General features: G+C 39.0%; 1 protein-coding gene across 3 annotated transcripts in view; it reads left to right on the top strand.

The window, feature by feature from the left end:
- Positions 1 to 24,867, top strand: part of Fas1 (fasciclin 1 Fas1 domain-containing) — a 407,539-nt gene that overhangs the window by 324,305 nt on the left and 58,367 nt on the right. For all 3 annotated transcript variants that reach the window (XM_076366367.1, XM_076366368.1, XM_031984244.2), the window contains exons 4-7: positions 1,414 to 1,541; positions 5,197 to 5,293; positions 15,308 to 15,473; positions 16,316 to 16,479. In XM_076366367.1, the coding sequence (XP_076222482.1) occupies positions 1,414 to 1,541; positions 5,197 to 5,293; positions 15,308 to 15,473; positions 16,316 to 16,479 (555 nt within the window). The remainder of the gene's footprint in view (positions 1 to 1,413; positions 1,542 to 5,196; positions 5,294 to 15,307; positions 15,474 to 16,315; positions 16,480 to 24,867) is intronic.

Genomic DNA, 24,867 nt, shown 5'->3' with positions numbered 1-24,867 from the left:
CGTTGCGATGGAGATCGTTTGGCCGGGGACATTCTCGAAATTTTCATCACACAATATCCACCTTGAACACTACAAATCACACAGACAAATCGTTCCCATCGTCAACAACGGAAGACTACCAACATCCCCTGTAACGCGTGTGTGAAGCACGCCCGTACGATTGACAAGTAGTCTGTACACCTGTTTTGTACATATACGATACAATAAAAAATGTCATAACTTTTAATCGGTATTGCACGATGTAACTTTTCTTCAAATGCCCTTTCCCGTTTCATCCAATTAACCTGCGATGAATATAGAAATTTTCCAGCTTGTTGTGATCTAAATAAAGAATCGCACCGAGTTTGTCTTTTAAGGGTTAATGTTCAAATAATCTAAGTAGGTTAAAAGGATCTATATAGTTACATAGAAATGTCTGTCTTTTGTTAAGGTAATTTACTGCTGCTGATAATTCGACGAAAGTAATTATTCGTCGTTATGTGACTCGATAGAAGAAATTAATTTGGCCGGGGGAATTTGGGGAATTTAATCAATCATTTTGTATTTTACAGGATTTATCGTGCTGTTTGTAATTTTGGTAGTCTTCCGTTGTTGATGATAGGAATGATTATAGTGTTAAAGGTGGATAATGGTAATTATGATGTTGCGTTGGTAAAAAGATAACGAAGCGATCCCGTGTGCGAACTCGAGAACGCTAACTGCACGTATGAACCGAGCAAATATTGAAATTTGAAAGTGGAAATGAACGGGAAGGTAGAAATAGGCGGAATGCGTCGGTATTTATGAAGTCGATGTCCCAAAATTCGCGCCACGCCGCACGGCCGTAGTTTCTGTGTGCCCGATTCTTCGCGCGTTACTTTCAAATTTCCGTCGTGTTTTCGCGTGCTGGTGTCATCAGTCGATGGTTTTCCAGCGAAGCTATGAAACAGTATGCAGCTTACTCGGATTACGTGAAGCCCGAAAGCATCGCCGCGAATTTATCGTCCCGAGTTAATTTCGAGGTTTTTAAATTGCGAAATACTTTTCCTTCGTCCTGTTTGTAAATAAACCAACGGCCGCGGGGTTCCGGATTAATTAAAACTGATATGACCGGGGCTTAATGAAGACACGCATGCGTTGAAGCGGTGTAATACACTCCACGCGCCTTGTAACTGGCCCATTCATGCCGTTTTAATTAGTTGTAAATCGTTCCGCGGTTCCCTTAACATTTTCATCGCGTACCTGTTTGCTTGTTAAATTACGAGAGCGTTCGCTTTTTGTGCGGGGAACAACGAGACGAATGAACGCGAAACAGTGAACAATGCGAACAAATGAAGCGTAAAATGTTATCGTTGCGGAATCGAGCATAGAAACCGGAGAGAAGTTTGTAAATGGAATCATTATTCACGCATGTTCTTTTCGGTTTTGTTACAGATTCTGCACGTTATAAATGAAGTGCTGGAGCCAGTTCGATCGAACTCCGCGGAAATGATTTCCAGCCCGAATGCTTACGAGTTTTTGAACCAAAGTGAGAAGCTCGACTTAGGTGTTCATCGAGTACGGTGAGTAATCAGTTTACCAATGATTCTCGATTGAATTTCATCGATCGGTAGAAAGTTTCGCGCGAGATGTATAGGTACGATGGACATAATCTCTTCAAGGTACGAGCACATATGTGTACTGTCCGTTGCAGCGAACCTGACACTTTCGTTTGAGTGGTCAGATTCGAAAGCACACGCCTTCTCCACGCGAATGTTCGGTTCTGGTACATGATTGGCTGAGGCGCTCAGCAACAGTAATCGAGTCGCGCGACAAAGAGTGGGGAGAGCCGTTTCCAGGCTCGCTATTGGATTCCTCGGAACGATTGTCTCCGCCCCTATGACGTCATAAGTGACAGGTTCCCAGCAACTGACGGTATAATTGATTTTGAACATTAACACTTTGACTGCCACGGTCACCGATGACCAGAGCTTCCAAATTACAAGAAAATAATTATGACTTGGAGGATAATTGATTTCGAATACAAATTTTTCGTAACGTAAATAACTGGATAATAGGGTAATATAGGAATATTCATATCAAAGAATTAATAATTCTTGTTTTGTATCTTTAGTATAGACAAGATAAGTGATACGTAAAAGGCTGATATTTTTCGTAGCAACGTGTTAACGTCCATCGAATGGACACTTGCTTTTTCTTCGTATGTTTTCCATCAATGCCTCCGTTAGTCTTTGTATCATTCGATTCGTATCAGTTTGAACAACATAAATTGTAACCAAATGAAAAGCAGAATCCTTGTTTGTTCTCAAAAGGAATTCGTTCCTGAACAGGTTAAAGTTTGAACGTAAACATTTTGATTGCAACGGAAGGAATAAATTTATACTATGAAAATAAATGACGAGTTTTTGCAATTACACAATTCTTTTGGTATCGCAGCGCCTTTCATTATTTCTTTTTGCCGGGCACACTCTTCGAAACGAGCGATTGTGCCGCTGCATTGTTCACGGCGCGATGTAGCTATTCAAACGCAGCAACGCATTTGAGAACAATCACGCTTTGATTGCGCATCATATTGGAAGAATTCATTGAAATACACTTCTAACGGAAGTTCTTGTTATATAAATATCGCAGGATAGTTTTCTATCGTGAATCATGAATATTCATCCCGCTCCCTGTCCGAAATTTGAACGTTATCCACTAAAACGTCAATCTACTTACGCCAATTCAAAATCAATATTATAAAGAAGATTTCGTTAAAAACTCCAAACAATGTCACCTTAAAAACAGCTTTTTCGACTTAACCCTCAATGGACCGGAAGTATTTCAAGTTTACTTACCAAAAAATACCGTAACGTAGATAACAAGCGAAAAGAAATTCATAGAAGTGACCTAGCACGATATTTAACACGTTAATTGTAAATATTACAACAATAACAGTGATAAAAATAATAAAATAATTTTTGTCGCTGTATTCGCGACCCACTAAGTAAAAGTTGTTCGTTAACAAGCGTTTTCTATCAAAAATACTCAGCACACTTTCTGATGAAACATAGTCAACGTTTCCAGAAGCTAACTTAACCAAAAATCGTACATAAATTACAGAAAGAGCTTTATTTAAATATTTCACATATTAATGCATCATACGAAACGGAATATTAAATATTATACCTCACAATGTTGCTGTATCAAATCGAGTGGCGACTATGGAGTGCAAAGAGTTAAGGGTTAACATTCTTCTTCGTAAAATCAATTTGTTCACCTCGGAAACTATCTGACGCCATTCCTCGTTAAAACTGAAGTTCGCTAAGAGTGTCAGGATAACAACCGAAAGAAACCGTAATTTTCTTGGCGGTTACGGAACGTAATAAGATTAACCTGTGATGTAACGGGACAAGATAATATTAGCGGGTTATTATCAAAAATACTTTCTTTCCCGTGTAACACCTAAGTAAAATATACTCGGCGAGTTTGGTCACGTTCGCCGGAAGATGAAGATAGAACCAACTTCCGTAGTTCTCAACTAACTTCGATGCTCACTTTGTCAAGTCTTTATCGATATTTAAAGGCACGCCGCGGCGCGCGGCGCGCGACGTACGCTGCCATCGGAGTAAGTAAAACTTGAGTGGATTAGCTTCGTCTGTCCGAAACTTCTTTAAGCTTTGCTGCATTTCATTTACTGTCCCAGGTGAGCACCGTTTTCGCTTGTTTCTACCAGCGTAAAGCATCAGGGCTTAAGAACTTCTTTAATATACTTTCGCGGCTACGTTTTAATGTAACATTTCCATGGGCCCGCGCCATCTTTACGCGATGCTGTATCTGCAATTATCGTTGATGTTAACAGAACACCGTAACTTGTAGAATAATCAGACGTGTGATTTATTCAGTAAGAAATACTATACGAATTGCGAATTCTATTGAGAGGTTAATTATTAAATAGGAATCGCCTTCCTTAATCCAGATAGAAGCTGAAAGTTCTTTTATTCAAATCGAAATCTTCTTAAAAGGAGAAAGTTTCTTTCATAAATGGCACAAAGAAGCTTCCAGCCAAATAATATTTCCAATTGGACTCCTCCCACTGTCCAATGAAACCGGAGATTGCCTTTCAGAAAGAATTGGTGACATAAAGATCGCTGGTAACAATAGTTTCAAGGAAATACGTCGTGAACAATGCTAGAATTCTGCCGCAATCGGTGAACAATTATAATTGAAATCTATTTCCACTTCAATTTACTACCTTTCGAGGAAATATGTACCTACAGTAAACAGAATTCCTTCGTATCCTCGCAAATTATTATGAACGCTGGATAGATTATTTTCAGTCTCTACTGAAAGCTTTATTCTTCCATATACATTTTGAAATATTAATCCAAAATATGATTCCCTTCATTTAACACACTTCCCCATCTACCGACCTATTTTTCATATTGATTTTTAGATCAACTTTAATTTTTAAATGTAATTTTACTTTACTTATTTCATTTTAAACTTAATTTTACTACACAAATACTTATACTTCCCATGAATTGCCTTTCGGTTCCCTTAATGTTCCTAGCAAATAGATTTACAATTGGATTACTCTATTCGCAATTGAACTAAAGATCCATTTTTAACGGATTCCTAATTAAATTGAAAATCTATTTCCAATAGATTCCTTTCGGATTTCCCTAGTATCAATAATAAAATCAACTTCACACTAACGATACCGGCACTTTTCTTACAGTCAAATAATTACAAAATAGAGATGAAAAAATGATCAATTCTTCTCAGTGGAAACAGAAACAAAGGGAAAGATGAAAATCGAAAATCCAGTTAACACAATGCTGTTTTATTTGACAAGATAAACGTGCAGTAATAATCAAACAATTCAATGAAACAATTTGATATTACATTTGTTTCATTTTGTGTATTTTGTAAAATCGTGCGGTATTCAATGTATTAATTGCACAATGTAGGAACTGATATAAAATTAAATGAACAAAAGAAAGTGCAGAATTTTAAATCCAATTCCCGGTTAGTATTAACGAGCACAGTGACAAAGGAAATCGTACAGCAACGAACACAAACGTGTTCCCACAATAAAACACGCACGACATTCGCGTGAAGGTAAATAATTCGAAGTTTCTATAAAACCGTGGGACGTTCTTCGGCTTGGGGGAGCGTAATCAACGTGAATGACGTCTGGGTTCAATTCAATTAACGGATACCATTTTTCTGCAGCACCTTCAGACAGCGGGTCATCAAGGAGAGGAAGCAGGAGGACTTCAAGGCGGACGGACGTTACACCTTTCTCATCCCCGTCGAGGAGGGTTTCAAGGTAAGCTGCTTAGCAACCTCCCCGTATCGATCATCCCCAAAGTACCTTAATATCGTCTGTTGCGAAGCCTTGAAAAGATTCGGGGAACTCGTCCCGCTCGTCACTCCGAGGGCGAGAAATTCTGATCGATCGCGGATCCCGTGAAACCGAAATCCTCTAGCTCCGCGATCCGACTGTCCAGCTGTTCCAAGTAGACTAGATACGAATGCAAATTTCTATTAGAACACTTTAGAAAGCATAGCAAATACTCTTTTAACGTGAGATCTGCTTACTGTCTACTGCAAAGATTATTTAGATTGTAACATATGATGTGTTCGATTTTTAGGATTAGCTTGAACTAAACACAAATGCTTTAATAATCAATATTTTTAATTAAAATTACAATCATTGGATTCTATATTTTGTCCAACAAGTTTCTAGTTTAACACATTGCAAACGAGGAACCTTGGTTTTATATACAGACATTTAACTACGTAACTTTAGTAATTACCATGGGATTTAAGAATATATTAAGTTTGATTAGAATTGATTATCTATTTAATATATTACATAACAATATATATGAGTTTTCCTATATATAGTGATGAGGTTTAAAAATTTAACAGTGCAAAGGGTTAATAACTGATGAATACATAGCTCGTATTTTCCATTGAGAACTCATGCTTGTAATTTCGATGACGACACTCAAGAAAGCAGCTGCTTCAAAACTTTCATTCGTTTCCTCGTTCTCAGTATAATCGAAGAAGAATTTTCATCTCTAAAGATGCTTACAATGAACCGTCGAACACAGCTTGATAACAGCGCACGAGTGAAACGAGGAATAATTTTCGCAGTAAAGCTAGTCTTTGAAAAGATCATTAAATGCAACGAGCGATAAACGTTTCACTGGAGCGCGGCGTTTCGCGTGGAACAAGCGCCGGTAACCCGGCCGCGCGAAGGATGATTAACAAATGCTTAATAACAAATTTCAGCCGGCTAGCGGCGGTTTTATCGGCTCGCGAGAATCGTCCGAGGGACGGGAAGCGCGCCGAACGAGACCGTCAAGATTAGTCGAAGTCGGGTGGCACCGCGAACGACGCCATTAAATTACAATATGCCGGCCGGGTTAATAACAGTTCACCGAAGCCAACTGCCACCGGCGATACGATCGGGCAAATTGCCCGGTATCGGTTATTCGTGATCGCGCGATTAAAGTCGCGTGCGCCCGTTCAGTTTCCACGCTCGCGCAATCAAAGTTTGGGTGTGAAATCAACGTTTTCAGCCTGCCGGGAAGTTTTCCGCGGTGACATGTCGTGACGGCGCACAGCGCGACCAATTTTCTGGGCATTATTCAATAATTTCAAAAATATGAGTAACACAGAAAGATGCTTTGGACAAAGCAATTGCAGTTACCTTACCTTGTTGTAAGATATAGAGCTGAATATACGGTGGTTATATTTTTGTTTTGTTATGGGGATGTTATGAAGTTTTTTCGGTGACAATGGATACTTTGCGTTTCGATTCCAACGGTATATAAATGGAGAGATGAAATTTATTTGCATAGAATTGTTATTTTTCTAATGAACATCAATTTGTATAGCTAGAATTAGTTAGTAACATATTGGTAACCTGCAATTTTCGTTATATGAATAATCGAATCTTGAGATTTTGTCGGCCAAATGGCCGTTTTCTGGGCCGTTCTGGGCCTAAACCGTTATTAACACTAGAACTACCGACCAGTAAAATTGATTGTTCTGCATCTTCTTATAAAACTTATAGAAACACATTTATTGAGTTTTCTATTTCCTTATATTCTAGTTTGTATTTATCTAGATCAAGTTGTTGAATAATTTCGAAGAAAATCGTCTGTGCCTTTCCTATAATTGCGAAAGAGACCTAAAATGGGTATTGACCCAACTGGCAGTTCTAGTGTTAAACATATAATAATTCAAACTGGATATCGACAGAAAATTGAATTGTAACTTATTAAAGAAACAATATAATATATCGTATATCAAATTATAACTTATGCAAACATCAGCATCGTTATTTCACTGAAACACAAAGTTGGTAACAGAAAACAAACAAAATTCCTCGACGAGTGGAAGCCGGATATCGACAGCACTGCCGTTTGAACCGAAACGCTCGTTGTCTGCCGGTATAAACAGAATTCTTCTCTGACCTGAAAAACGTCACGCGTCTAAATGGACGGCTAAACCTCGCAGCGCGCGTGGGATCGCAGGATTCCAAATTTTGAGAAGTTCCCTGAAACGACGGCGTCGCTCGGCCGCCGCGGGGATCACGGTTTTCGTGTGACTCGATTCCTCGTGCCATGAGCCACCCCGGCGGCGATCTGATCCTTTTAGCCGAGCCATCCGGAACCCCCAAACTCATAGAAATCGAGTTGCTCGAGTCCCTTAGTTTGTTTCTGATGTCGTGCAAGGGATCGTATCGGAGATGTTCGCGACGACGACCGCACAGACGGTGATGACCTGATAGAATCTTCTGATGGGTCGAGGAAATTCCTGTTGAAAAATATAGAGATCGAATGGGTTGCCGAGAGAGCTGGATCGAAGGGATCTTGCGACGCGACTCCGGAAAATAAGCAAGCAAATACGGAGGGGACGTAAACGTCTTCGAGAGACGTAACTCGGGAATGTATTTACATCTTGTGGATTTTTGACGGTATGAAGGATCGATAGAGATTTACCATTTTTAGGTGGAATAATAATATATGTTTTCAAGGGAAGTATTTACATCTTGTGGATTTTTGACGGTATACAGGATCGATAAAGATTTACCATTTTTAGTTGGAATAATAATATTATGTCTTCGAGGGACATAACACGGGAAATATTTAGATTTTGCGGATTTTTGACGGTATAAAGGATTGATAGAGGTTTACTATTTTTAGTTGGAATAATATAGTACCATAAAATGCTCTGATAAGCAAATTTATATCTGGTGAAGGTTCTAGGATAATTTCTTGCTCGAAAGTTAACCTAATTTGCATCTTCGCTCTAAACCTGGAGCTTACTTTATAATTCAGAGCTGCTCAACTGAAAATTTTTCAAACTGTCGATAACAATCAACACTAAAACTACCAAATGGGTCAGAGTGACTCATTCAAAAACTTAATTCAGTGATAAGCAACAGTTTTACGCGGATTATGCTAGTTAACGACACAGACAGGTTAAAAAGGGTAAAAACGAAAGATCGACGATTCAGATGAATTTACTTCCGATTTAATATGAGAGTAAAGTAAAAAGAGAAGCAAAAGTGATCACAGGGATTCATCGTATTCGAGGGAATTACTCGTCGCTCGGTGAAACAGCTTCCACGTCAGGATTTCATGGTACACGTTCGAGATATCGGATACGCATTCGTACTGCGATCACAGCGTGCGGTTGTGTACGTGGCGCGACGGGGCTGGGTATAAAGGGAAAGGCCAGAATCGAGTTTCGGGCCTGAAAGGACTCGTTTCGTTCACGGTGAGAGCGATCGAACCGTATCGAAAAGCACTCGGCGCGGTTCGTCGTCGAGGCTTTTCCAACCGAACGACATCGATGCCTCAATGCTGGGACGCAAGGAACCGGAGCTTTCTTCGCTCGAATGTGAGCTCGTCAATGGCCGCCATTACCGCCGCCAGCCCGGGGAGAAAGAAGGGTCGAATTAATAACGGAGAGTGGGAACTAGCTCGGCGAATAGCTTTTGTGTTTTTCCGAAAACGAAGTTCCGCCCGTGAAAGTCCGAAAGAAAGTTGATCGGGATAACACTCGAGCAGAGCGGGAATTTGTTCGGGAACGCGGCACAAAAGGGGACTGTTGTCGAGCACTTTTCACCGTCCGATGAAGTATCTACCGTTCGTTGGAACGGATTCAACGGATTTTACATGACTCTCGCAGCCGTGAAATTTATTTACCTGCTTTTGTACTGTGAGCTTGAAGAGTCTGTAGATTACTTAATATTTCAAGCTGCCTCTAGGATTTACTGTAAAGAATGAATTAACAGTTTGAGTACCACCACTTTTTGCTAAAACTCAAAGAACGCTAACGTTCGTTTCTTTCGTTTCAATTTAGAAACTTACGCTTTTCTATTTTTACGTAAAAATATTCTAAATAGTGATAGTGATTCTGCAAACCTTAGAACTGATTAGAACTACCGAACAAGTCAAAATGGTTTTGGTTTTCTTCATAATTATTAATATCTTAAAAGCATTGAATATTCGAAATAATTTTGAAAATAAATAGTTTCACTTAAATACTAGAATCAATATACGAAGAAACTGAAAATAATTTATTCTTATAATTTTTCGACTGATTACATATCAGTTATATTAAACTGCTCGATAATTCTAGTGTTAACAAATATAAAAAAACAGTATTCTAACACATGCCTCCAACATCGAAAATTAACTAGCAAACCATTAAGTATGCATTACCGTTTGACAACATGAACAAATCAACTTCTTTTTATTTATCTCCATAGATTAATATTCTAAAACTAGCATTATGTCAAATTACAATTTGATTTGTATACAAATTCTCATAAACGATATTTCTCTATCATTTGGATTCTAATCTTTCTATACAAACTAATTTGAATGAGCCGTACAAAATTTACCAGCTTGACGATCGGCCTTACCATAGTCGAAATACACCTGGCTCTCGATTTACGTGAAAATCCGTTCCACACGGGTTCGTTTTACGCGAACGAAAATCGCGTAAATAGAGCCTGTTGGTGCAAGAGGAAACAAAATATTGAAGAGAAAAGCTGGAATAAGTTTCAGAAATACATATTTATTTCTATAGCTTAACAAATATATAAGCTTAACAAAAGAAATAATAACAATGACATTTTAGTAAATTCAGATCGCGTAAAAACTACCACGTAAATAGTGTTCCAATTTACCCCGTAAAAAAAGAGGCTAGCGTGAAGAAAGTCCACGTAAATTGAGGGTCAGGTGTATACGCTTACGCAGTTCGCAGCCGCCATATTGCGCTGAACATTCAATGGCAACATCACATCCAGTTCAACCGTGCAGCCATCTTTTTGTTCTAGTTTCTCGCGTGTCCCGGTGCTTTCCAGTATCGCCTAAACTTTAGTTCCTCTGGCATCTCGCCCCCCTCGACCTCATGGATTCTTTCATTGAGCTAATTCCGGATGCAGGTTGCTCGCAGTACGTGCCTGCCAGCTTCACGGAATTATTCACGATATCATGTAAGATGTAATCACGTAACGCAGTTACCGACGAAACGATTTCGTTCCCCCTGTTTTTCCCGTCTCCCGTTCCCTCGCTGCAAGGAAATTGCCTGCACCGCCGTTCGTAGAAATAAACTTCTTTGTTCTCTTATCTTTCCAACCTGTCCCCTCCCCATCGTTTCTGTCCATTTGCCGGGGATGCGCTAAAGAAATAAAATTCACCGGTTAATAGTGAATTGTTGCGAGTCTTGCCGTGAATTTGATATAAAACGTTCGAATATCTGTCTTCATACAACGTCCGACTGAATCGCTATTATAAAGCTACGCGAAGAATATAGAATATCTTTTCATTCTTGGCTTTTGTGAAAGTCAAGCTTGAAATCCTAATTAACCTTGTGGATTCGTAGAAGGATCGTTAACAGGTTCGTTGTGCTTAACATTAGAACTACCGAACAGTCAAATTGACTTTCTGAAATTTTTCTGTGGAAACTCCAACAGTACTATTGGGATTTCTATTGATTTACAATTCAGTTTGCCTATTGTTGAATCAATTTGTAGTAATTTCTCAGAGAATTATTTGTTATGTTTTCGATCATTGTTAAAGAAGCGGTGAGGAATGAGTCATTTTGACCTCTCTGGTAGTTCTAGTATTAAACTGACTTTTCCAAAGTTCTTTGTACAACCTTATAACTGTGTGTTTATTAAGATTTTAATTGGCTTATGTTTCAGTGGTATCATTGAATCAGCTTCTTTAACACTACACCTACCGTACCAGTCGAAATATCTAATTTCAGTTTTATCGTATCGCAATTATTATCTTCAAAGCATTGAATAGTTGAAATGATTTTGAAAATAAGTAGTTTCTCTTGATTACTATAATCAGTGGTTTGAAACTGAAAATGATCTGTCGTTACAATTTTTATAGGGATTACATGTTAATCGTATTAAATGCTCGGTAGTTTTAATATTAACGATTTCTCAGAGAAGCATTTATACCTTTCTGGGTACTATAAAAGAAATCAGGCATGGTAATTTTAATGTTAATTGAGCTTCATGCTTGTTTTATTACAACAGCGATTGTTTTATTACAATCGAATTGTTGTACAGACTGTTAATTGTAATCTACCATTATTGTGATAGTATAGAGGCAAGAAACTGTAAATTCAATTTGCTTGTGACATAACGCCGGAAGGCTTGAAATTGTGGACATGTTTTAGAACAAAGTTTACCACGGATAAATCTCTGTTGTACTTAGTTCAAGATGGATAATTCTAATCGCGCACTTGGTATTCTGCACTTGCGGCTACTAAGGCGCCGCCCTTTCGCTTGACTGACTAACACTGGGTCGTTCTACTTGTCTGATCATCGATAGCAGACATTCTGCTCAATTGAACATGAACAATCCATTCGACTCGACTGGCGTGATCTGTTTATTCTCGTTTCACTTGCTCGATGATCGGTTATTTAATTACTTATATAACTAGATTGCAGATTCTGTGCATTTATCGGATTTGTACAAGTATCGAACGCTGAAACGAAGGAGTTTCAATGATGTTTGGAACAGTTTTTGTGTTTTTATTTTAACAATGGAGTCCATGGTATATGAAAAAAGTAAATTTCTTTATAAATAAATTCCTCCCTTCTTTCTTTCAAACCGTGTTTGATTTAATTATATTACTAGGTTAATTCATCTAATTAATAACGATTTTTATCTTCTTTGTATTCCGATAATTGGTAATACAACAATAAGTTTATATATATATATATAAAATATTGTTTTATGTATATATGTATATATAAACTGGTAACATTTTTTCATTGCTTTTAGTTATTTAAATATATACTAAATCTTCTGGTTGCATCATATACGTTCATTGTTTTACTCGACGAAAATACTTTCTACTCCAACCACAGTTTCAGAGTATCTAAATTAAAGATTGTTTCCATTGTATTTCCTTTCCCTAGAAACAATATCCAGTTTAGATACTACAAGCGTCAATTCTGTTTCTCAAACTGTCTTTCACACTGAGCACGTGTATCGACTCTGACAGTAGCACTCAACACAAACTACAGATACTTATTCAAATTTAGAACCTACAGAATCTTGTCCTGCTCACTGAAATGAATTCGAAGCACATATTTTCCATTGAGAACTTTGACACGTGCTTGTACGCTGCGAATGCATAAAATCTGCGATCTATACGTGTCAAAGAAGTAACGCGTCTCACTCTGTTTATCCACTGAAAACTACCATAACCCTTCCTTCAAATCATAACCTATTATTTCACTATTTTAAAACAAAATCCTTACACCTCTTCAATAACAAACAACTAAACATCCTACTTTAAACACTCACAATTAACAGGAAAGTTAAAGCCTGAATGCTCCATGATTCATATTCATGATTCATTATATATATAAAATAGTATAGTAATATTTTAAACTATAAAATAGTTTATATTTAATATATTTCTAGGCAAAACTTTTCTGTGCATTTTCTGAAAATTTCAAGGGTCACCTATATAAAGTGCCTCTTGTATATATTTTCACATTTCCACTCAAAGATTTTCCACACATCCTGGAAACTCACCAATATAATATACCTCTAATACATTTCTACTTAAAGATTCTCCATACATTCTGAAAACTCATCTATATAATGTCTTCAATATATTTTCATTCAAAGATTTTCTCTTGCATCCTGAAACCTCACCTATATAATATACCTTTACTAGATTTCCACTCAAAGATTTTCCATGCATCCCGAAAACTCACCTGTATAATATGCCTCTAATACATTTCCACTCAAAGATTCTCCACACATCCCGAAAACTTCACGTTGTTCTGCGAGCAATAAACATGCTTTATCTCTGTAACGCGAGAACCGTTGTATGTACGGTCGCCTGCCGTTAATACGAATCGCGTGCAACAGCGTTCCCTCCGTGTCTTATCACGGGATCGGAAATCAATCGCTCACGCGCCGGTCCCATCCTTTACGGCGGAACGACCTTTACCCGAGTGTCGGTAACAAGAAGCATGCAATCAACGGTCCAGTGGCTCGGCTGATGCTTATTTCGTGCCCTTAGCCGGCTCGTTGGTTCCCGTTACCCATGGCTACGCAGGGCTGCGCCCTTACGTCGCGTCTTTGACGTTGCCTGTTCTCCTGCTGCCGGTTTTACGCGATTACACCGCATTAGACGCCGTTTACATGAACCCCGCGTGTGTGTCGGAGTTAACCAAAATGCCGGCGAAACAATCGGCAGCCAGTGGAACGGGGGACGCAAAGGCTGGCGAAGTTAGGGCTACGATGCCGTGGCAGGGAAACGCGCGTGATTAAATCAGAAATATATCTCGTCGTTGGTACGGTAATTAATCATCTCGAATACTAATTCTAGAGCACTGACTTTATGATACACAATTTTCTTAGGATTCGATATTGTGGGATGAAAATACAATTGACTACTTAGTGGAGAACGAATAAAAACAGTGTAGTTTTTATACTATTTTTATACTATTAAATATAATTAATATACTATTAAATATAATAGTATATTATTAAAGAAAATAGAAAACGAGTAAAAACATACACCACAGGTCAAAATGTTGGAATCACTTGCTGATTTCCGTCGTGATCGAATATACCGATTAACTTTGAAACGATCGTTTGTTATCACATAAGATGTTAACACGCTATATTATGATTTTAGATGTTTCAGCTAGTTCTTACGTCCATAACGCTCTTATATAGGTAGTACATCCAGTTCAAGGCAATGCTCGGAATGAACTTTCCTACTAAGGGAAAGATGTTCTGTTGTCGGTTTATGCAGGAACCGGTGATTCTTTCTCTAATAATTGAGCATTACATATAGGAAAGATAGAAAATTATAAACACTCGAGAAACTAATAACCAGGGTGTCCAGAATATGTCAAGGTATCATTAAAAGTAAAGGCGTCTTTTTTTATGAAAAGACAGTTTGAAGAAAAATATCCGTTCCTCGACAGAAAAGAATAATACAAACTATAAAACATGTTCCTTACAAGTTTTTGATGAAACCTTCCTTAGTTACTCTAAAGGTATTTTCTCTTAGAAATGTTCTGCTTCCCGAAATTTACGTGATTCTAAACTGTTGGTTGGCTGAATAATTAGGATTACTGTATATCTACATAATTTAGTAACGTTGCAGTTTGATTTACTTGCAAAGTGACGGCTCCACGGAACGAAACACAAGTTGAAATTATTTAACGTTCGGAAATCTTGTTTCTGCGTGGATCAGAAAGATTTACTTCGGAGCTCGATAGGATGAACATTCGTCGACGCTGGGCAATCTTGGATTTGTAGAGTTAGGAACTTGGAGTCTGACGGAACCCTTTCAGCTGGAATCCGTACAATTACTAAAAACTTTGAACGGGAACCCGTACAATTGACGAGCAGTTGAACGAGAACTAGAGTGCCCGGTAATCCGTACGCGTGGCGGCGAACAAAGAAAGTCGAAGTTTACCGGCCGCCTACGTTTCGCCTATAACTGTATCAATATTAAGTGGTCTTTCATAACTACTGGAACTTCTCCTCGCCGACTTAATACGCTGTAACAATTGAGAAACGGGGACAATTCGGTGAAGTTTCTAGTTCGAGTTTGAAACGGCGGAATGTTTAATGCTACAGGAATCCGGCGGCTATGGTAATTTGCTCGGTCGAGGGCTTAAGAATTTCGCTGGTACTTTGGTGACCTCATGCTAGCTAGATGACGAACAATCATTGTCATTTCAACCGTTGCGATACCGTATTTTCTTCGTTTTCCTCTTTTAATCATACGTTTTTCCCATTAATTACAGCCAATACCGAGACCAGAGAAGGTGGACCACTTGGTAATCGATGGACACGTGATACCTAACCACGTACTCTTCACATCACCGACACCTGACAATGTTCCCTACAAGACCCTCGCGTTCACTGACAACGCCAAGGTCACCGTTAGCTTCCTCAAGCAAAACGATAAAGGTAATTCTATTTCAAAAGTAATTATTTACTAATAACACGTTAACACTAGAACTACCAAGCATTTAAATTGACTTTTCCAAATTTCTTTATAAAACTTGTAATTGTGTATTTATTAACGTGTTCGTGGACAGTACAAATTTTAATGAGCCGCAAAAATAGAAAAAATGTAAAGATCGTACTCCAAGGGTTAAATTGCACAATAATTTCCCAAAATGAAGGATATATAGTATTAAATTCATGACAATGTGGTTTATAAATTTCAATATAATAACATTCATGTCGTTTTGCATCCGAATGGAAATGCTGTAGCATTCATGTTCGCGAACATGTTAAGATTTCAATTGGTTTATATTTCAGTGTAGGTATTACCAACTCAGCTTCTTTAACGATTTCTCAGAGAAACATCTGTACTTTCTCAATGATTATATAAAAAGAAATCAAGAATGGGTCATACCGACCCATGTGGTAGTTCAAGTGTTAAAACAGTACTCAGTAATATTAAAAACACTAATGAAACCGATAAAAATTATCCAACGAATTTCAAAGCTACCACTATCATTCGAAAAACCTGAAATATTCGCTGGTAGAGCTAAGAACTCCTCCGACAATTAATTCGCCGTATTATCAGTGGCCATTACTCCTTATCGTCAATCGCAATAAACGAGTGACGTGGCGCCGCGTCGGGAATATAAATGAAAAGTCGGCCGAATCGGGCGTTAAATCATGAAAACGAATTATTTAACGAAGATCTCATCTGCCCCGTTCCGTTCGTGTAATCGATTCCGCTCGACGTTCTTCGCGCAATACATCGTCCGACGTATAATTGAACACGTTATTTTCAGTGTACGTCAAATCCAATACGCTGATGGGAGACGCGAGTCATCCGATGACCGGCGTCGTGCTGGCGGAGATCGTTAAAGCGAACATCCCGGTGCGGAACGGCGTGGTGCACCTGATCCAACGGCCTCTGATGGTCGTCGACACCACCGTGAAGGACTTCCTCGAGGTCAGTGCTTTCGGCTCGTTTTCGTCTCTAGTTTTTCTTCTCTATCTTGTTCCGCGGAGTAGAGACCAGTGCAATCGGGCCCATGAGAAATTGAATGGCTGTGACAATAACGCGACCGTCATGTACTATTCATGCCATCTGATCATCCACCGACAGCAATGACATTTCCCTTTGACATGGTTTCATGCAATATTTCGACGCCAGTCGATCTGCCGCGCCGACCAAATTGGGTTGCCCGGAATGAGCTCGAAAGACTTTTATTACACCGTGCCGATTGATTCCGGTATTGAATGATTGATCGTGTACTGTTTGATTCGTCGATCATCCATCGAGAAAATGGAATAGCACTTTGCTGCGTTATTTCAATATACAATGTAGACCATTGATTTTATCGGTTACGATTTATAATTGAATTATAATAGTAATGTTGATATTAGGAAATCAAATCTTTTAGTTAATTGTACATGAAATATCGTAGCGAGATACTTACAAGCATTTTATCGATGATTCATAGAAGCCCGTGTTGACGGCTGTTGAACTGAAGTTCATCGTTTAAAGATATTGTGTATGGAACAATGGTAGAATTGATATCAGTTTTAATCCGCGTGTTGTGAAGCTATTACGATTACCTTTAGAATACGCTTATTGTGATCGACTGATGAAATTTCGAAGTTCTCGCGAGGGAGAGTATTTACAGGAAGATCTTCGCGCATTCGCGCTCATTGAACTTGTTTTTAATGAAGGTTCCTTGGCGTTTTTTCTTTATTCCCAGAGAATGCGCATAGAAGTTATCCGAGGTGGCAGTTCGCAGTGACTCAATCTGTATTTCCCGCATTGTGCCGGCAGACGCAATAGACGTCTGCGAAGAAATGGCGGCGAGTTTCTCCATTGTCGGCGACGTTATTTCGCGAGTTCCTTTTGATATCTCCATGAAACGCTTTTAAACCGCCTCTGGTCTGAACGCTAGTATTCTCCGTTTCCCCCGTTTCACGCGTCTCTGAATCCCCCGATCACAATAGATCTCGCTTTGTCGATGCAGCCCGCGGCCCGCTCGTCGATGTTCAAACATTAAAAGTTTAATCACCTATCAATAATTCTGTTTCCCAGACGATACGGTCCCGCTTCATTGAAGCCTCCGCTCGTCTCGTTCGGGATTCAAAGCACCCCGTGCGCAATTAAACGCCAGATCGACCGACGCGATACGCGTGCCAGTTATTGTTCCAAGTGTCTTCGTTAATTAATACCCAACACGACAATAAGAATCCACTTGAAAGCACTCTTCACCGCTTTCGCGCAGTGTCTTCATTCCTCTTTCACCACTGAATAAAGAAACAACTAAACAGAGAGCTCACTTTTTTCCATTTCTGTACCATACGAACGATTCGAATTCACTATCGCGTCTGTTCTAATTGAAGATAACCCCGATTTAACCTGTTGATTAATCAAATTAAACTGGACATCACTCTACGATTAGCAATATTTTATTTACGCGAGAACAGAAGATTTCCCGCGAATTATTCAGAGTAAAATAAAAAATTTCCCGCGAATTAGTGATAGCAAAAGTTAGAACTCGGTCGCGAAGAAAATTAGAGGTCGAGGAGTTGACACGTAGACTGCCACGAGAACTTGGAGTGCATTGTATAACGTTACTTATTCCCCTATAGCAAGAACGAGCAATATTATTATCAATTATTAATGACTCGGTATCATACTTTCTATGCTGTACTATTACCTAGTTACTTAAATTACTAAATATATTTATCCACTATCGGTTCTCTTGCAATTGTTTCTCATTCTATTCAGACGTTAATTAATTTACAATTCAGTGTGCGTATTGCTAAATCAATTTCTTTAATAACATCTCACAGAAACATCTGTCATCTTTGCAATAACTGCAGAAGAAATTAGGAATCCTTTTGACCTATCTGGTAATTTCAGTGTTAACCCTTTGCACTCCTATCTCGAACATGACTCGACATCAGTTTTATTCACAGCTGTGATTCTTCGTCAAGATATTTTTCAAATAGATTACATTATTACATTATTTTCAATATTATCACTAAGAAGAATCGTCTACACTGCTCTCTACAAACTAACTATTTCTTCAAAAGCATTTCAAAGAAAATCTCGAGAAGCTGCAAAAGAAATTCGTAATGCAGTGGGTTAAAATCTCCTGGTCACCAGTTATCACCGTGGCACTCAACGTGTTAACGAAACAAGCGACAAGCCATCCCCTAAATAAGACAGCGAAAGCAGCTAAAGACATTATTGATCGACGGTCGCCGCGCCCGCCATCGGTCTCCGATGGCGTCCAATAACTCCGTCGCCAGCGGGATCCTCAGATCAAGGGAGCAAACTCCGAATCTAGGCGTGTTCCCGAGGGTGGTCGGGCAAAATGGAGGGTAGCAAAGACGTTGGTTCGTCTTCGGAGCTATTAACTCGTTTTTACAGTGTACGAGAGTCGTGGCGCGGGATTGTAATTCAATTTCCCGAAGGAAGCGGAAAGGTACACACGATCTCGTCGAGAGTGACGTCGTTCGCCGGCTGTCGTCGACGCGGCGCGACGGGAAACGAATTACCCGACGAATAAACCGTAACTGTTAATGAAATTGGCTAACCGTCGAGCCTACATAGAACCAGCGGCGCTCGCATTATCGCGCGGGGTCGCGTGGGGGTGAACAGCCGCGACACCAGACCGAGATTAGAATCATTACGATGGGACCGGGGGCGTCACCGCGTCGGCCCGGATAGAATCTTTACGAGCTCGCGCTCTTTTCCCCCGATTCGCGGCTGTTCCGGAAAGCGTGCGCCCTCTTATCTAGTAAACCGGTCCTAATGCGCTGTCGTTGCGCAACTGATGACGTTGGCACGACGTCCGTGGATGTTTTAGTGGATCTGGTATCTGCCTATAAAATTGTTAGCGTACCACGGAAATACGCGTCCCCCTTTGTATCCGTGGTCTGGTCTGGGGATGTTTTCGGAGGTTCTAGCTGCGATTCGGAGAGGACGGGATCAAGGATTCATTGTTTGCATTATTTCTTAGTTTTAGCTTCAATTTAACACCTTGATCTGCGATCTGTTTCTTGGTTATAATAGATACAATGATTTTCTCGTTGGTAATTTATTGAAAGAAGTGAAGAATTCTGGGAATATTCTATATTCACGTTTACTCTAAAGTGTAATTAATAACAGAAGGTTAATATTCAATTCGAACTCACAAGGATCGAGTAACATTAACGCTAGCCGACTTCTTTTCAAAATCACGAGACTGACGCGTTATCACAAGCGGTTAAACATTCAACGTTACGTTAATTAACCCTTTGCACTCTACAAGCGACTCCTAGTCGCCATATAATTTGATACAGGAAAATTATAAATTTTGGTATTTAGCATTAACATTTGTACTGCATCAATACGTGGAATATTGAAAAAAACTACCTTTGTTCCCTAATTTACATGCGATTTCTTAATAAATTTACTTTAAAGAATCTTGCCTTCATCTAACTAGGAAAAATTAAATATTCCAGGCGAAAAACTTTCGAGTGCAAAGGATTGACGTCTATACTTCAGTAAAATTTCGACAACTTTCATCAATCTCCAAATGTACATCTGTACAGGAGATAGCAATATTAATATCGGTTAATGTGATCATACAAGCAACCTTGAAATCTTCCAAACGTTTCTGTTCAATAACCGGAAGCTAGTCTTTACAAGGTAACCAAGACGTATCTTCGATCTAGCTCGGCGATCCTAAAGAATTCGACATTACCCCCGAATACATGCCAGTCTGGCCGTATGCGGAACGTGATGGCTGCTAGATTGATCTCAAGGTGTTCCATTTTCGGCGTGACATGTATTATGAATTCAGTCTGCACGACGCATTACTGCGCGGGGCGGGGAGGGGCCATTAGTATTCGCCGTTCCGATGTGTTCGTGTATGACGAACGTGACGGGTCGCGCGGAACGACGCGAGAGCGGCAACCGTCAAAGGATCTGGTCCACGGTGTAGGTACGATGTAATACAACGCGGACGTGTAATCACTGGCAGTTGTTGCGACGCTCGTGTACACATATTTTGACACATGTTACGGCGGCCACGGAGGCCGCATCGCTCAAACTGAATGGGGTAATCGTTAGTGCGCGAAATTTGATGGACTGTTACCCGAAAATCGTACACGCCGCGACGCGTGCGCTGCGCGCCGCCCATTGTTATCGGGCCGACACGCCACGACGGAATCTTGTTAATCGATCATTCTTCCCGGCCCCGAGCAATATGACCCCGGCTAATCGTTATTTGTTCCATTTTTCAACTTTATCCGGCCGATGGTTTCTTTCGACGATATATTCTGGCCTGTCGCCACTAAAATATTCCATTGTTTCATAAATGTTTCGCTGCTTTCTTTCACTTCTCTCTTCCATCGTGTTCACCGATAGAGAATACACTCGTCTGGTTTCTGGTTTCTTCTCTTTTCCCGTTTATCGGCCGATTCGTGCGTTTTTATAGTGTTCCGTGATATTGGGAACCTGATTCAATTGAATAATAGAAGGAATGTTTCTATTGGAAATGATTGAATAATAAAACAGTATATATTTTACAGTGTGACTTTATTACAACTGCTTTGAGAAACACATTTAGCTCTTTCAAGTTCTCGAATGCGAATGACTCGGAACACCCTCAGTTGGGGTCCGCTTTTCTTTACAAGACCGTTTATGGCCTTGCCTGGACAAAAGTCTCTTGACTTCGCGTGAGAAAATTCAGACACTTCTAGTTGCCTTTCTGTCGCCTTTGTTTAGACTAAAGATGTATAAACGTTGGGCATTTTTGCATTTGATAACTTAGCATTAGTAATTATTCAGTTTCTGTTAACACTGGATCTACGGGACTCGTCCATTTGATGAATATTGAATTTTTTAAACGTAATTTAGTAACAGTTTAACCCTTTCAGTCATGGCGTCCTCATATAAGGGCATACTGAATAAATACTTGGTGTATCTAAATTCGGTAAATTTGATTGTAAACGTTCTCATATTATCGCAACCATAGATTCTATTTGACAATGGTGTCGACCTCTTATCATATTGTGTCATAAAATAAAACTAGAAACGCACATTCAAGTGGACCCAGGAAAATATAATTCGTGACCGAAAGAGTTAATCTGTTGCGCTGGAAAGACGCACGTCGATTTTTGTTTCAGAATTGTCAATGGCGTCTTTTACACATTGATAATCTTGTTGCATTGTGCATATTAGATTGTTTTGAAATATCCCACTCTATAAAAAATGATTAATAAACAAACTTGACGCACATATCGTAAAATAGGTAAAAGCAATATTCTTCGCTAGACCTTGCCAGATCTCTGAATTTATTTCCAGCGCGAGTGGTTAAGTTGATTCTGATTGATGCAATTAAGCGAATGCTCGTTGCGATACTTTGATTTTGGAGCTATTTTCGCGATTTATATAGATGAACACGTGGTTTTCTAGGGATAATAGAATAAAGTATAGAATAAACGTCCGTAAATCTAGTGTTAATGTATATTTTACGAAATTTCGAGGTCGCTTTTGTGTCATTCTGTTTTATAGAAAATTAAGGCAAGTCTTTGACAAAAGATACGATAGAAACGAGGAGACTGTAAACGTTGATACTGGGTGGCGACGAGTAATCCATGGATTCGGTTTTGTTACCTCGGAACCTTTTACGGTTTTTCATTAACGTTTTATTCAAAACGAAGATAATTACGCGTGAAATGAAAGCAGAGACGAGTGGAACGTAAAAGACAATTTTAGCGCGTTGCATTTGAAATGATAATCGAGAGAGTTTCAATAAATTCGATTACACGCGCAATTAAAATATCCGCTCGTGATTTATTCAGCGTTATTTCCCCGGTATATTTTTCCCCTCCTTTCTCGCCGGTCCGTCTACATCCGGCACAATTTTTTAATTACACAGATTACAGGACAAGCTAAAGCAAGTTGAAATAGCTTCCTTTATGACTACCAAAGGCCGCGGAATTAGTTCTCTGCCCAGTTAATTACGCGACCGCTGCAATTACATTCGAACAAAGTTCTTCCTTTGACTTCCTCGTCAGACCCAGTTGCCGGCATCATGAAACCTGTTAATACTAATTTCATTTGAAATTACGCGACATTAATCTTATAATACAAACAGACGCCCGCCACTTCGGAACAAACTGGTTTCATTTTAATCCTCGATAGATTACACGCAGGAGAACGCGTGAAACGTATAAAATGGTTCGTTACGGTTATACCATTTCTAAGATATAATCATACCTTCTCATTTCAGCCTTTCGTCGTAATATTCCAGAAACGCACCGAATAGAATCAAAATATAAGCTGAAAAGTCTTTCGAGCTCGACCCTATTAAAATCTACCGATACCTTCAATCTTGTATCCAGAGATTGATGTTAATTATCGACACACGAATCGCATCAATTTCAATACTTTTCATTAACATACTTCATTCGCTCAGTCGATATTGGAAACAGATTCTTGACAGGAACGAACGTGTTCCCTTGAGAAACTCGGTAAAAGTATTCATTTTTCCTTATTTTGGAAACTTGAAAACACGTCGATGAATATTTTTGGATACGTCGAAATTCGATGTTAACTGTTCCCATGGAAATTCGACAAGAATATCCAATAGTTTCCCTGGACAAGGAATGAATATCCAATTCCACCGTTTGACTGTCGTCGTTCCGGCATCGATTGCTCATACACATTCGTTTCCCGATAGAAATCACGTATCGATCGTCATCTCAGCCGCGGCGAACTGTCACGCGTGATCGTAACACGTGTCATGTACGACATATATGGATGTATTTTGTGACGTATGTATATCATATGTATATATAGACCGACAACGTGCGTATATTATATGATATACATACATGTATATATACAAAACGTTTTACACAGGACAGCAATGGAATGTTCACCAGACAGCTGTCGTCACATGCGATATATCGATTGTTCTTCAGCAATGATCCTCGGCACGTCTCGCCTATTGTCTGCACCAAATCCTCTCGGGCCGGACGTTGGATCAAAGGAGCTTCCATCGAGATCCCAGTTTCCCTATACGTTCGACATCTCGCCGCGTTCTTTGATCCAATCACGGCCCGTTTTGTGTTGTATATCTGTTCCACGAAGCCTCCTGAAATGATCATATTTTTAACATTTAGGGCGTCGCATTTCTAATTATGATCATTGATTTTAAAAAGCTTCAGATCTACGGTGAGGATCGAGTCAGTTTCAGACTTTGTACAATTAATAGAAATAATTGTTACTATCATTTGTAATCTGCATATTCGACTTAATATTATAATTAGCATTCGAAGCAGCAATATTTACAATTCGAATCTTAGTGGATTCAGATTATATTCATCTGATGTAAAGTTTCAACGTATTTCTCAATAACTGGTCGATAAAAGCTTTCATGAAGGAATAAATGATGAATTCGGTATAATTAAATTGTACTTATTAACACTAACCATATCGGAAACCGGTTAAACCGGATTTCAAATTCTGCTCTTTCTTTTCTTAATTTAATTTTATATCAATTTCTATATCGTCCAATTAATTCTTCAATTTTCATCCTTCCCTTTGTTTCTGTTTCAACTGAAAAGCTATTCAATTTCAACAAAACTGTTTCAACTATTTTGTAGCCTATTGCTTGACTAGTTGCGATAGTAAAACTATCGGTATGGTTAGTGTTAACCTTTGTACTCGGAAGGTGACTCTCACTCACCACTTGATTTATGTACTAACATTTAAAAATTTCATATTTAACATTAATCTTTGCATAACGCATCAATATATGGAATATTGAAATAAAACAGATATGCTTTTTAACCCTTTGCACTCGAAAGTTTTTCAGTAGAAATATTTGAACATTGTCTGATGAGATAAAGACGACATTGTTTGAAACTAATGTAACGATAATTCACAGATAAATTAAGTAACAAAGCTATTTTATTTAAATATTTCACATTGCAATACAAAGTTTAATTTAAAATAGTAAATATTCGACTTTATAGTTTTGCTGTATCAAATCAAGTGATGGCTGAGAGTTACCATTCGAGTACAAAGGGTTAATTCACGTATAATTTCTCTGTAAGTTTTCAGGAATGTCGTTTCTGTCTCGTCAGAAAATATAGAATATTTCTAACGAGAAACTCTCGAGTGCAAAGGGTTAATGTCCACGTCTGGATCTCGATCTTAGCCGTATTTCAAGCTTCTGATCAAACGTTGTTCCAATCAACATCGTTTCAGGGGGCGCCATACTAACCACTTACTTTCAGGTTCACTCGAATCGACACAAAGAACGAGACAAGCAGAAAAAACTCGAAAAAAAAGAATGTGTATATGAAA

This window comes from Nomia melanderi, chromosome 3, assembly GCF_051020985.1.
Source record: "Nomia melanderi isolate GNS246 chromosome 3, iyNomMela1, whole genome shotgun sequence".
NCBI classification, from domain to species: domain Eukaryota; kingdom Metazoa; phylum Arthropoda; class Insecta; order Hymenoptera; family Halictidae; genus Nomia; species Nomia melanderi.
The sequence above is the reverse complement of the archived record's forward strand: the minus strand, read 5'-3'. Positions and strand labels throughout refer to the sequence as shown.